Source organism: Centropristis striata, chromosome 2, assembly GCF_030273125.1.
Source record: "Centropristis striata isolate RG_2023a ecotype Rhode Island chromosome 2, C.striata_1.0, whole genome shotgun sequence".
In the NCBI taxonomy this organism is placed as follows: Eukaryota; Metazoa; Chordata; class Actinopteri; order Perciformes; family Serranidae; genus Centropristis; species Centropristis striata.
This window is the reverse complement of record NC_081518.1, coordinates 17,783,365-17,797,014: the sequence shown is the minus strand read 5'-3', so window position 1 is coordinate 17,797,014 and position 13,650 is coordinate 17,783,365. Positions and strand designations below refer to the sequence as shown.

Here is a 13,650-nt window from a genome sequence, read left to right as displayed (position 1 = left end):
TAGACAACATGATCTAGATCAGTGGTTCTCAAATGGGGGTATGTGAGATTTTAAAAAGTAGAATCCATAATAAAAATAATTATTTAATAAATATTTTAGGAAAATATAATTATAAGTTCATAAAATTATTTTTTATTCAGTAGGCTATTCAATTTCATTCTCCTAAAAACCCAGAGTCTGCAAAAAAAGGAAAGTGGGTTGAACTGAAAATTTCAAGGCAACAAACTTTTAAGTTTTGCTTTTGAGTTTGCTCAACTCTGAATTCAGATTTTTGTCAACTCAACTGTAATTTGAAACATGATAAGGGTTGTTTACATGTGTTGACTCCAGCTGGAGGCAGCACAGCTACAATGAGACTTCAAGTGCAGTGGTAACTCGGAAAGTTGGCTTTCCCACATTTCACAACAAAGAAATAAGAGTTAGCAGAACTATTTCCCCTTGTTTTGAACCCCAACTTAAAGATATAAGTAACAACAACTCCCCAACTTTTTTTTTGAGCATACAACTGTCTTGCTACGTTGTGCTAACTTACATTACTGCCCTAAATGTCAATCATTTATATTTAAAAGTTTTACCAATTTAAATCACTGTTTTAGGCCAAAAAAATACAAGTTGGCTTTTTTGCAGTGTACCAGGATGGTTGGACCCAACCTGTCGCCTGGCATCACCTGTCAATCACTGTAAAACTCAAAGATGGAGTCGTGGTTGAAGCGTAGCAGTAGTATAGTATAGTTTTAAATGCTTATATGCTCACTGTTTTTACTACATTAGTTTAAATCACTACATTTTAGTGATGAGAAATATTTGCAATAAATTAGTCATGGATTATTAACATTTTAAATGTTTGAAAATTTTTTTTTTTCAAATGTTTGAATTTTGTATGTGTTTATCAGTTCCAAAGTTGAATAAATCAGACACTGATGGCACAGCGCTCTGTTTTTAAGGGTTTTTTTCCAACCAAAAATGCTTTGCCCTGGTTAGCGGGAACTTGGCTGAAAAAATATTTCACAGGGGGTACATCACTGAGAAAAGCTTGAGAACCACTGGTCTAGATTGTTTTCAAGTTTCCCTAGACTTGCATCTACACTTGATGAATGTCTACTTCTGGCAAATCTCTTGTGATGGTCACAGCTGAAAAAGTGATGCCCAGTTTGCATCACTGTGTCCAAGAGGGCCTCAAATTTCAAATGGGAGTGAAGCTGACCTGGACACTGGGACCAGTGGGATTCCAGGTCTGTGTGTGAGACTCTTATTCATTCTTCACACAGTAATGTTTGAGTGTACAAACAAGTTTGAGACTGACCAAAAGCTTGCAGCATTACTCCCATTTAAACAATTATTACATCATACCCTCCTCAAGTGATCCTCATTTTGCCTTTAGACATGTTCTACCAAGACATCGTATGATAGTTCCAAGCACAAATCGCCTAACAATGTCATCAAACAGCTCTTTCTAACAGTCCCACCAGAGGATACCTACGGTTTGCTTTAGATGTGCTGGGGTAAACAGATAGAGAAGTCTGTTGGAGGACAAACTATTTAAAAATATTAAAAGTTGAATTGTCTTAAGTCCCAGTTTCTATACCAAAGCCTTTCTTGGTGTGGTATGAGTGAAGTCAGTTCATGTTTTTGGCTTCATTAGAGCACTAACAAACATACTGAATAACCAACAGACCGATCTTATTAGGGCTGTTTCCACTACCGGGCAATACCCAGAATGAGGCGGGTCTCACTCGTCGAAATGCCCCTAATTTGAATATTAGCCGTTTTTTAAGGACTTTTTTCGTCCCTGTGGAAGAGCAGGGTATTTTTTCTCCCCTGAAAACAGCCTGGTTACTGATTGAAAAGATCACTAAGTGGGATGTGATGTAGTACTCTACACGACAACAAAACACGCCATTTTTAAAAGCCAGCGAAGCAGTGTTCCCAACTTAGCCACTTTGTTGCTAAATTTAGGGACTTTTCATAGGACATAGTAGTACTTAGGACTACTTATAAGGACTACTTAGGATCTACCACTCTGTGCACAGTTAGCGATGCCGTTAATTCACAATCACTATGTTTACGATCAGCGGAGACACTGTGCATAATTAGCCATGCTGGTTTGTTTATGATCAGCTGCGTCTCCCGTGTTTAATCCGTCCCGGCGATGGAAAACCATACGTCACCTCTAAGTCTCTAAATCCCTCTGGGGGCTAACTTGTAGCGGAGACACACAGAGTGAGCAGACTTTTGAGAGGGTGTGGCCTGAGACTTTCCCGGTGGACACTCCCCCTAGTGGAGACACGGCTTAAGGTAACATGAAACTGAGCTACTGTCCATGTTAGCTGGCACACAAAACTGATGCATAAATGTTTGGTTAGTGAGCCAAATCCAATTCTTATTTTAGCTGAGAAGCTAACACTATCAACAAAGAACAATTATGTTAATGATCCAATGACAGCCAGAAACAGAAGCTGCGAGCGGTGTGTCGTTATCTTTTAAAGCCCTTACATGCACAGATTCAGTTCAGTGGGCAGTGCTGGTCCTGGAAGATGGTCTTCACCTTTTTTTTTTTTTTCCCAAATATACAGAATTACATAATTCTTTCTTACCATTAAACGTAGACAAATCACCACTGGTCTTTGACAATGGCTCGAAACAACGAACTCTGCAGTACTGGCAGTGTCAATGTGCATGTGTAAGTGTGTGTTTATGCAATTTTTGGGGGGTTGGAGGTTGTTAATGTGTGCCAGTGTCTGTGGGGTACATAGTCTTTGGCTGTTGTCCCATTCTGTCTGCCTCTCATAGCTTCATCTTGTGGACCACAGGGACAGGCAGGACCTGATGGATCTTGGCCCGATCGGCATCCACCTCCAGATGGATCCAGTCAGGGTGGAAGGAGCCCTTGAAGCCCACAAATGCCAGCTTATCTGCAGGAAGGCAACATGACACTGCAGTTAGTGAAATCATCCAATCACCAGGGTGTTTTTCAGCAATGCCCTGCATCACATTCACTTCTAAATGGCACAGGGGGGCGTACTCCAATTCTGAACAGGAGCCTCTGGTTCTGCACACAGGAAGCATGGGGCTGCTATTAGTGATGTGCCAGTGAAGCCTCATGAACCATTTTCATTATTTTCTGACTCCACTAGATGGAGCTCTCTGTTCAACAAAGAGCTGAAAGCACACTCAATTACGATTGCTCAAGCCTTTTTCTTTAAACCAATAGCGCCATCTAGTGGGCTCAGAAAAGAATGACAATGGTTCATGAGGCTTCATTAGCACATCACTAGCTGCAATACATAATGCTTGTAACACATTGCATACACCATAAAGGCTGGTTACTGAAAGAAGGGCGCTGCTTTTGCTTTACTTTTACAATTTACATTTTTATCAAAACTTATGAGTCATTTTGTTACACTGTGACGGTATCAGCACCAGGTGCTACAGTTCATCTCTACTGGTTTCAGTTCACACTGAGGGGAGAGACTGAAGTGTTTGTAGCAGGTGCTGGGATCTGAAAATGGAAACTAAGGTAGGTATAGAAATGCGGCTCAGGAGCCACATGTGTCTTTTCAGGCCATCTGGGTTTAAGGGAAATTATACTTGGTTCAGCCTCATGAACTGACCAGCCTAATGTGATGTCAGGGACCTGTGGATTGAACCCAGAGACTCTGTAACTGCACATTTCTTGACGTATTATAATAAAGTGAAGTTAAACTGAGAACTCAGACGTCTCCTGCTCATCATTCCCCATCAAACGATCAGCGCAGAGAAATAGGTGAGGTGATTTTGTGTTGGAGTCAGATAATTTAATTTGAAAGGTTTCCTCAATGTATTTCTCAACAGCCCCCACAGTAAAACTGGTCTAGAATGGCCACTGACATGCATGTGCAGCATGTCACACCGCAGTAAGGCGGAGCTGTTAGATGGCTGATGTTGTGTGTTTCTGGCCACCATCTGCTCAGTGTGAGAGCTGTTTTAAGTTCGTAGTGGAACGCCATGATCAGCTTTATCAAAAGTTTGATTTATGGAAAGGTAATGATTTGGATTAATGCAGAGATTAATGGACCCGCATTTTTCTTTAAGTAGACAGCTTTTTCATGATCATTATTAATGATTTTTAAATTATTACTTACTAAAAAAATTAGGAAGTAAGAACAAAGAGCAAAGAGCCTGTTCATGAACGGACATAATAGCCTCTGAAATCTTTGGCTATTATGTCTGTTAAAAAATCTGTTAAAAACTTGCTATGCCATTTTGGCATCAGTTTTTTATACAGTTTTATCACCTATATGTCCTGATAATTAATTTTTAACTTTGAATTACTACATTTTGAAACAAATAAAAACATAAAATCTGATATTGAAAATTATGTGTCAAAACACAGAATTTTAAATATTGCAAATAAATACAGGTTGCATATATGACATATAACAGGTAAAATGAGGATAACATCTAGTTCAATATTTTATACTAAATATATTTGACAATATCTCCGGTTTTACTTGGCCGAATATCATCAAAAAAATCTGGCATGTAGTTTCAAGCCAGAACTTTAAAGGGCATCTGGTGGCAAGACTCAATGTTGCTTAATTTTTATGTCTTCACGTCATGAAGAAGTAATGTGCAGGTGGTTTCATGGACTCCAGAGAGTTAATTGCTCTCAAGCACATTTGAATATCAAACCTGTGCATGTCATAAAAACAATCTGCATGCATGAAGCTAACTGCAAGCACATTTATCACATTAGACGTTGGTGAAGAAGTTACCTTTCAATTTGATGCTTTTGTCTGCTCCGAGTTTTTCCAGGACTTTAGTCCAGGGTCCTCTGGTAAGCAGGCGGCTCTTAGATGTAATGAGGACAATGGAACTAGAGAAAGAGTGAGAGACAGCACATCATTTTCACATTTAGCTGATAGTAGCTGCATTTGTCTTGAGCCTGAAACACTCTTTTGTCATTAAAGTTACTCATTATTAAATATTAAATATCATGAATAAATCTGTTTAAAAAAAAAAACACTGAGAAAAATCTCAGTTTAACAAAACCTTGTAGCTTTAGAGCAGTGATTCCCAACCTCTTGATTTTAAGGGGTGTAATAAATCTAATGTGTTAAATATAGATGAGCATTTAATTCATCAGTAGGACTAAAAAACAACTAAATAAGGGCTACATTAAACGTTTATTCATTTATCTAAATTTAAAAAAAAATCACTATAGAAAAGTTTAAAAATAGGCTACATCGCGAGAATAAGGACATGTGTAACATCCCTCCTGCAGTAGACACAGGTAACCTCACCTAGCGGTAACCTCACCTAGCGGTAACCTCACCTAGCAACAGTAACAGAGAGCTAATGGAAAAATGGCAAAGCATCAGGGAGACGAAGATGCTAAATATCTCAAAAAGAAAAAGTTACATTGAGTTCGGCTTCATAGAAACAATGGACAATGGGGGGTCGCCAAAGTTTACAATGGTAAAAATGTGGGTCCCTCAAGAAAAATGTTGGGAACCACTGATTTAGAGGACCATGCATCATCCAAAAAACATCAACAAAACTTGAAATTTGCCACAACATGGTGGTAAACTATTATGAAAAATGTTAAACAGAGCGGTAGTAAAAACTGTTGAAGGATTTAAAAAGCATCTTTTACCCGTCTCTCAGTCCACTGACATAGTTGTCTAGCTGTGCAGGGATTCCCTGTAAGATGGAGTTCCTGAAGCTTTTGCTCTCCACCACCTTTCCATCATGGCCGTCAATCACTGTCAGCTGCAGCCCGTCCTCAGGTTGGTACAACTTCCTGCCGTTTACCTGTCAGAGCCAGCCAATCACATTACAGGTCTGGTATCTACAAAAGGACAGCACTAAAGACACTAATAATTTCACTTATTTGGCAGAACTGACATCAAATAATGTTGGTTAAAAAAAATAAATAATATATATGTAATACCTTTTTTGGAGCACTGTAGAACCTGATAATGTAATAAATTCCCGATAATGTAATAACCCCGATAATGTAATAAAAATCTGCACTTGAGTCCATTGAAAATGTAATAAAACCTGATAATGTAATAACTTCCTGATAATGTAATAAAGTGCATTTCCCAATAATGTAATACACTTTTCACCAATAATGTAATAAAGTATAACACCAAGCACCTTTAGATTTCAAGAAGCTGTTGAATGCATTCGTGTGTCATGGATACCTCGTTTGTAAAAACGAATGAACGGGTAAAAAGTTAATAAACATTCAACTTTGACCTGTTGGTGGCGCTAGAGCTCTTGAGCTAGAGTTGCCTACACAGTATCACCACTTGAACCCAAGTAATGGGTGGTCTGCTGTTAAATTATTACAATATTGGGGAATTATTACATTATCAGGACTTGGGAAATGAAGGCTAACCTGATAATATAATAACCTCCCATTAATGTTATACTTTACTACATTATTGGTAAAAAGTGTATTACATTATTGGGAAATGCACTTTATTACATTATTGGGAAGTTATTACATTATCAGGTTTCATTACATTTTCAATGGACTCAAGTGCAGATTTTTATTACATTAGCGGGGTTATTACATTAGCGGGAATTTATTACATTATCAGGTTCTACAAGCACTTTTAACCCTTTGATGCGCAACATGGTTCTAAAGTGACCTGACTGAGTTTTTATATTCTATATCTTTGCAATACATAGACAATAGACAACTTAAAACTATTTAAATTAAAATATTTTACCAAATTTGGAGAGTATGGAACACATTTATAAACCCTCTCTTAAAGTGGTTCAGTGTTACATTACTCTGGTTATTTTCAGTTCAGTTCATTTGTGTGAAACTACACTGGATCAAGGAGAAAAGTGAGGTGACGAGGAACATTTAATGAGCAAAATGTATCACCTCACTGACAACTGAAACCTTGAGGAATGCAAATAAAAATGATTAAACAGGGTTTTAAGGTAAAAGAAAGGTGATAAATAGCTTTAATTCCTACCAGTTTGTGAGTAGGATGAAAAGTGAATGACTTTTGCTTTAATCTTTCCAGGAGCCCTTGCAAGGCAGTGCAAATAGAGCTATGTCTTCTATATTCTAGTCTGTTTCCCTAAGCCTTTGTTCAATGAACAGCAGTAATCTAGGCATAAATCATATCATTTGTTTTGTTTAAACAATTCTATATTAGGGCTGGGCGATATGGACCAAAAGTCATATCCCGATATATTGAGGCTGAATATCGATAAACGATATATATCCTGATATTTTTATCGCAAAGTGAGAGCAAATGTTCAGTTACAAGTAGTTTTATTGAAACCGTTTATTTAAGTGAACATAAATACTGTATAACAACAGGAGTACCTTTTTAAAAAAATCAAAGCTCCATAAAGTTCACATTTAAATAATTAAAAAAATATATCCTAAATAAAAATAGCCTATGAAATAAAATAGGCCAATCTTTTTCTGAAATAAATATGTTTATATGAGAAAAGAATAACGAACATTACAAAATAACTAAATATGACAAACCCTAGTAAGGGCAGCATTTAAATATAAAGAAAAAAAAAATTTAAGAATGTCGATATATGCGATGTGGTCTAATTCCATATCACATTTAAGAATATATCGATATATCTTTTATATCGATATATCGCCCAGCCCTATTCTATATAACTGATGGAGTATGCTGATGTCAGAACCCGTTTTCCCTTTTGATGTTTCAGAGCAAGAAATGATAATTGTTGTATTTACCTAAAGAAATTTAACTGATATCCAAAGGTCATGCAGACAGCAGTATAATACAGTGTTGTTGGGAGAAGTCAAAACAAGCATCCTGCTACTGTATATCTTTATAATTTATATTCAGTAACCCTTAATGGTACCCCCCATCTACTATTCTACTCTGTAAAAAAAGAAAACTGTTGTTTTTATGGTAAAAAACCAGCAGCTGTGGTTGCCAGAACTTTACCGTAATAAATACGGTGTAACTTTTTTTAATATTATGGTAAAATTATATTAGCACTGTTTTATTCCATATTTTACCATAAAAAATAAAAAGTTTTTCCATCAAAAGAAACACTGTTCTGCCATATAATTGACAATAAAAATACTTTACAAATGCCGCATAAATTAAAGACTTTACCATTAAATATAACAGCATATTTCTGTTAGAGATTTGTTGTTTAGTACATTTAACAGTGAGAAAAAGTATTTTTTACAAAAAATAAATGCAAAAATGATGCCTTGTTGTTATAGTTATAGCATATATTTCCTTGTATTTATAATATAATTTATAATATCTCCTTGTTTTTATATTTCATATTGTATTTTTATTGTGTCTTGAACTCTCTTATTTTGCACATTATGACTAGTTACTAACTTTATTCTATTTTATTGTATTGGTGTTGTACTGCTGCTGTTGGAATTGACAATTTCCTGAGGGAACCTTCCCAAGGGATTAATAAAGTTCTGTCTGTCTGTCTGTCTGTCTGTCTGTCTGTCTGTCTGTCTGTCTGTCTATATTGCAGTATATTTTTGGCTACAAACACGGTGCCAGTGTATTTTACATGTGGAGTAATATAGTTCTTTTTTAATGTAAAAAATACTGTTTTGGCTGATGTATACATTTACAGTGTTTCATTGTTACTGAAACTGAATTAACCTATTTATCATTTTACAGTCTTTTACTGTCATGGTTTAGCAGTTTTTCCCCGTAAAATCTACAGATTTTTTTTTTTACAGTGTACAGTCTGTGTGATACCTCAGTAAAGGCAAAGTCCTCCTTGATGTGGAAGAATCGAGTGTTGTAGGACTCCAGTTTGACCTCCAGAAAGTGTTCTGATGAATGCTGAGAGTAAACAAGCAAATAAACAGAAATGCAATTAATACACAATATATGGCATTTCACAGTAGCATTTAAATGTCAGTGTTCACTCACCACAACAAAGTTAGACAAGTTAGACAAATTACATTAAAGAATCACAGCTGTAAAATGTCACTGCAACTCTTCAAATGACTACTGCAGGGAAATGGAAATAGGTAGCAAAAAAAAATGAACAGCATAAAGCCAAGACAGAGGCCGGATGAGGACAAAGGATGTTCATAAGTAAGTATGACTATTGTCACGTCAATAAGGATACAACAAATGAAACATTCAAAAAAGTGGAAATATTGTAGAAATATTAAGGGTTCAAAATATATATTGGTAATGATAAATTATCAGCCGATAATGGGAAATTTATAGTTTTCTTATTCCAATCATGAAATTATATCTTATAAATTATTAGCCAACGCTACAAAACCAAATTGCTGTCACTGACTCAATAGGGGAGTATCTAGACACTCAGATACAGCAAGTGGTGGTGGCTAGTCTGCTGCTTTAAGTTATGTCAAAGTATTTATTTTGAATTCTGAGGCAAAATACAGTATTATGTACTTTTTTATGATTGATGAATGATTGATTTTATGATTTTTTTTCTAACCTCAGATGTGAATAAAATAAAGGTTATGAACTTCTTACTTAAAATACAAAAATGTTTATTTATTTGTTATCTAATCAGTACAAGCACATTCCTGGTTTGTTAATACAGTGTCAATTCCTCGACCACTGTCGAAAATGTAGAAAATAATGCCCCTTCCCTTCCTCCACTCACCAGCCTGGCATTAGGTATCTTTTTGGGCATAGGTACATCCACAATAGGATGCTCAGCATGTCTGGGGTAGGCCTGGGCCATGCAGTTGCTGGGTAGACTGCCTTTAGGGATGACGGCCGTTATCTTCACCCGCTCACAACCCTTGACAGAGCAGAAGGCAAACTGTTCCTTGTCGTTATGGGCCTTTACCTTCAAGAAGAGCAGACTGAAATACACAGGAAAGATTTAGACGTCATACACATCACATTCACCAAAAACAAAACAAAATGGAGGCCTTATCTCATCATTATGACTTCTTAGGAGATACTCCTAATTAATGATGACTTAATTATGACTTACTATCTAAATACGAGAAAATCCCATAATTTCAAAAGAAAACTATCTCATGAGATAGCTTGTGCATAACTGAATGAATAACCAATCAGATGTCCTGATATGGAGATGCTTCTGTTATGTTTGTGTGTTAATATTTGTGCTTAAACTGTTTTGAGGTGTTAAGCTAATATATATATATATATATATATATATACATATATATATATATATATATATATATATATAAGAGTTAATTTATATATACATATTGAATACAAATCCGATAAATTTAGTAGTTATTTGATGTCTTTGTCTTTTTTTATTTTTTATTTAAATTATTGGTGTTTTATTGTCTCTTTTTTTGGATAATTGTTTTCATATAGGTTGAAATAGTGTGATAACGTGTTCTTATATATATATATATATATATATATATATATATATATATATATATATATATATATATATATATATGTATATATATATATGTATATGTATATGTGTATATATGTATATATATATATATATTCAATATATATATTTATATATATCATGGCAAGCCGTTCAGGAAATTATTATGTATATATGGATCAAAACCTGACAATATATATTAAAAGTATGAGAATATATATTTTAATATATATTCTCAGGTTTCTATATATATTCTCAGTTTACACTATATATACTCAGATTTCTATATATATTCTCAGTTATATATATATATATATATATATATATATATATAGTCCTGGTAATGGTTAAGTCTAGAGCACCTCTATGGAACAGTATACAACAATTTTCCAAGTGCCCACAGGTGTCACACATATTGGAGTAGAAAATTGAGGCTTCACACATAGCAAATTAAACTTTTTACATTCTACAACCTCTACTTAGAGCCTCTCCTGTTCTCTCCTCTGTGTAAACAGCAGCTGCTCTTTCCGATTTTCTGTGAATATTTGTCACATGACCAACTAATGATGATAACTAATGATCTGTTCAAGATCCGTCGGAAGTTTCAATCTCCAATGACAATGCCCGTTTCTTTCTTTGAAAAACCGTGTACTTTGGTGATTTCCCTTAAGAAAACATATTTTTTGCTTGGGTTCTGATGGTTAAATACTGCTCAGAACATAATGCTAATAATATAATAATATAAGTACTGCAAGTAAAGTTTGCTTGTGATGATGTGGTCTGTGAATGTGTGAGTGTGTCTGACCCAGTGTCTTCCTCCCAGTAGTAGTATCCCCTGGCCAGGTTGGAGTGATTCATCTTCTCCTTCTGTGTTGTCCTCATAAAGACACCAGTCTTGCGGGTCTGCTTGGTCAGACGGTTGTGGATATCAGAGAGGACAGTGAAGGTGGTGCCTTGTGGGTAGCAGATGCCAACGTTGATCCAGTCATTTCTGTAACACACCAAACAAAGCAATGTAGATACAGTACTAATTTCAGCCCACCGCAAGAACCTGTTCACATATATACTTTGTGATTTTGCTGTTGGGCAGACAAAACAGGACATTTTGGGAATCTGCGATGGCCGTTTTTCCACTAGACAAAAAGAATAATACTAAAAATAACTGATCAAATTACTGGTAATTTAAAAAAAAAAATGGCCCAACTGGGGTGAAATGCCGGAACAAAAATCTTTTGTAGTAATATAGATTGATAACTTCTCAAAAAGATAAATAAAACATGTGAAATCATTGATAATTTTAGGTATTGGTGCAGCTGTACATTTTTCAGTGATGTTGATATAACCTTAAACTTGTACAACATTGAAAGCATGCTATATTATCTCAAAAAGCACCTGACCAGTGCATTATCTTGCCAATTATCTTGCTATCTATGCCAAAAATATATTTATTTTACAACTTCATAGTTTACACAGAGATGGGAGTGGATCTTTCCTTTATCTCCTGGATCAGAGATTTCCTGACAGGAAGACCACAGTATGTCAGGTTGGGGAACTGTGATTTTGGGACATTAATGAGCAGCACAGGGGCTCCACAAGGCACTGTTCTGGCTCCATTCCTGTTCACACTGTACACAGCGGACTTTAAATACAACTCTGAGTCCTGACACATCCAGAAGTACTCCGACGACACTGCTATTGTGGCGTGTATCAGGAATGGACAGGAATCTGAATATAGGGATCTGATAAAAGCCTTCAGTGACACAGAGTCACAAGAACTATCTCCAACTCAAACCCAGATGTTTTATCAGTCTGTGGCGGTAGTGTGTTGTTTTATGCTGCAGTCTGCTGGGGTGGCAGCATCACACACAGAGATGAAGGCGGTTGGACACACTGGTCTAAAGAGCTGGTTCTGTGGTTGGAGCCAGATTGGACACACTGGAGGAGGTGGTGGAGAGATGACCTGTCAACATGTTCCAGGCCATCCTGAAATACCCAGATCATCTGCTACACAAAACCTTTATGGACCAAAAAAACAGCAGTGGACAGCTCCTCTCTCTCTGTTGCAGGACGGAGAGATTCAAAAGATCCTTCTCTCCTACAGCCATCAGGCTGTCTCATTCTAACAGAGATTCTATCAGACTAACTGAATTTACCCTCGGGGAGAAATTAAGTAATTTTGAATTTTGAATTTGCCATTTGAATTAATCATTGATTTACCAAACTTGATGCCTTGGGCTCTCACTTCACACAGTCATGTACACTGCCTTTAAATCTAATCTGATTGTTGTTGTTTTTTCAATTCCATTTTTGACCAAAGAAAAATGCGAAAATAAGTGAAATCAGGGCAAAACAAAAAAGTTACAAATTAATGAAATTCAAAGTCTTAGAGATGATCATTTCTTTAGTTCAACAGCTTTTAACTGAGTCTCCTCCAAATGAGCAGGAGATAGCTGCATTTTTACTCTATGGAGTCTTGGGCTATTTTGTCCATTTTTGAATCCTTTCCATGTCTTTTTGTGTTTTTGTATGTCATTTTGTGTCTTTTTTGGTCATTTTGTGTCTTTTTTTTTGTCATTTTGTGTCTTTTTTTGTCATTTTGTGTCTTCTGTGTTATTTTTGGGGGGTTGTTCTGTCTTCTCATTTAGTGTCTTTTTTGGTCATTTTGTGTCTTTTTTTGTCATTTTGTTTCTTTTTTTGGTCTGCTTTGTTTTTACGTCTGGATGAGATGAAGAAGCCATGCTTTGGCGCTTTTGGAGACTCCAGAGGGTTAAAATATCACACTATAGAGGCGAGAAAGAATGGCCCATTAAACCTTCATGAGAAGACACACAGCAGCTGTCATCATTCAGCTATTTCTGCAGAGAATAATACTTGCTGTAACCCTCTGTGAACTATAGATGGAGCCATTGGTGTATGCAACATCAGTTGAAGTACAGTGTTGAGTCTATACTTACAGGGTGGACTCAGGCCATGGGGAATAGCTTACATGCTTGAAATGACAAGAAGCTTTCATGCAGTTTAAATAGCTGAAGGCCAGACTGTAAACATCACGTGAAGGGAGGCTCTCCCCATTTCTGTGGTGAATCTTCATCAATAGCAGGAGTGAGATGATTGAGCTGAATTATCTGATTGACCTCAGGAGCTGCGCTGCCATTTATCTGGATCGGGATCAGTGTGCAAAACCAAATCAATCTTGTTAGCTATTTTCCATGCCCTCATTCACAATATTTTCTTGCCTTTGCTCTGTCTTTATTTTATCTGGGCCTATAACAATGGATGGTAACTGCTTCATGAAGG

At 36.2% G+C, this 13,650-nt stretch overlaps 1 protein-coding gene across 2 annotated transcripts in view; it reads right to left on the bottom strand.

Annotated features, from left to right (window-relative positions):
- Positions 1 to 232: 232 nt before the first annotated feature.
- Positions 233 to 13,650, bottom strand: part of cemip (cell migration inducing hyaluronidase 1) — a 194,252-nt gene continuing 180,834 nt past the window's right edge. For both annotated transcript variants that reach the window (XM_059355769.1, XM_059355759.1), the window contains 6 exons: positions 11,159 to 11,344; positions 9,628 to 9,832; positions 8,736 to 8,822; positions 5,636 to 5,793; positions 4,755 to 4,855; positions 233 to 2,912 (listed from right to left, as the gene is read on the bottom strand). In XM_059355769.1, coding sequence (XP_059211752.1) covers positions 2,785 to 2,912; positions 4,755 to 4,855; positions 5,636 to 5,793; positions 8,736 to 8,822; positions 9,628 to 9,832; positions 11,159 to 11,344 — 865 coding nt within the window. In that variant the 3' untranslated portion in view covers positions 233 to 2,784. The remainder of the gene's footprint in view (positions 2,913 to 4,754; positions 4,856 to 5,635; positions 5,794 to 8,735; positions 8,823 to 9,627; positions 9,833 to 11,158; positions 11,345 to 13,650) is intronic.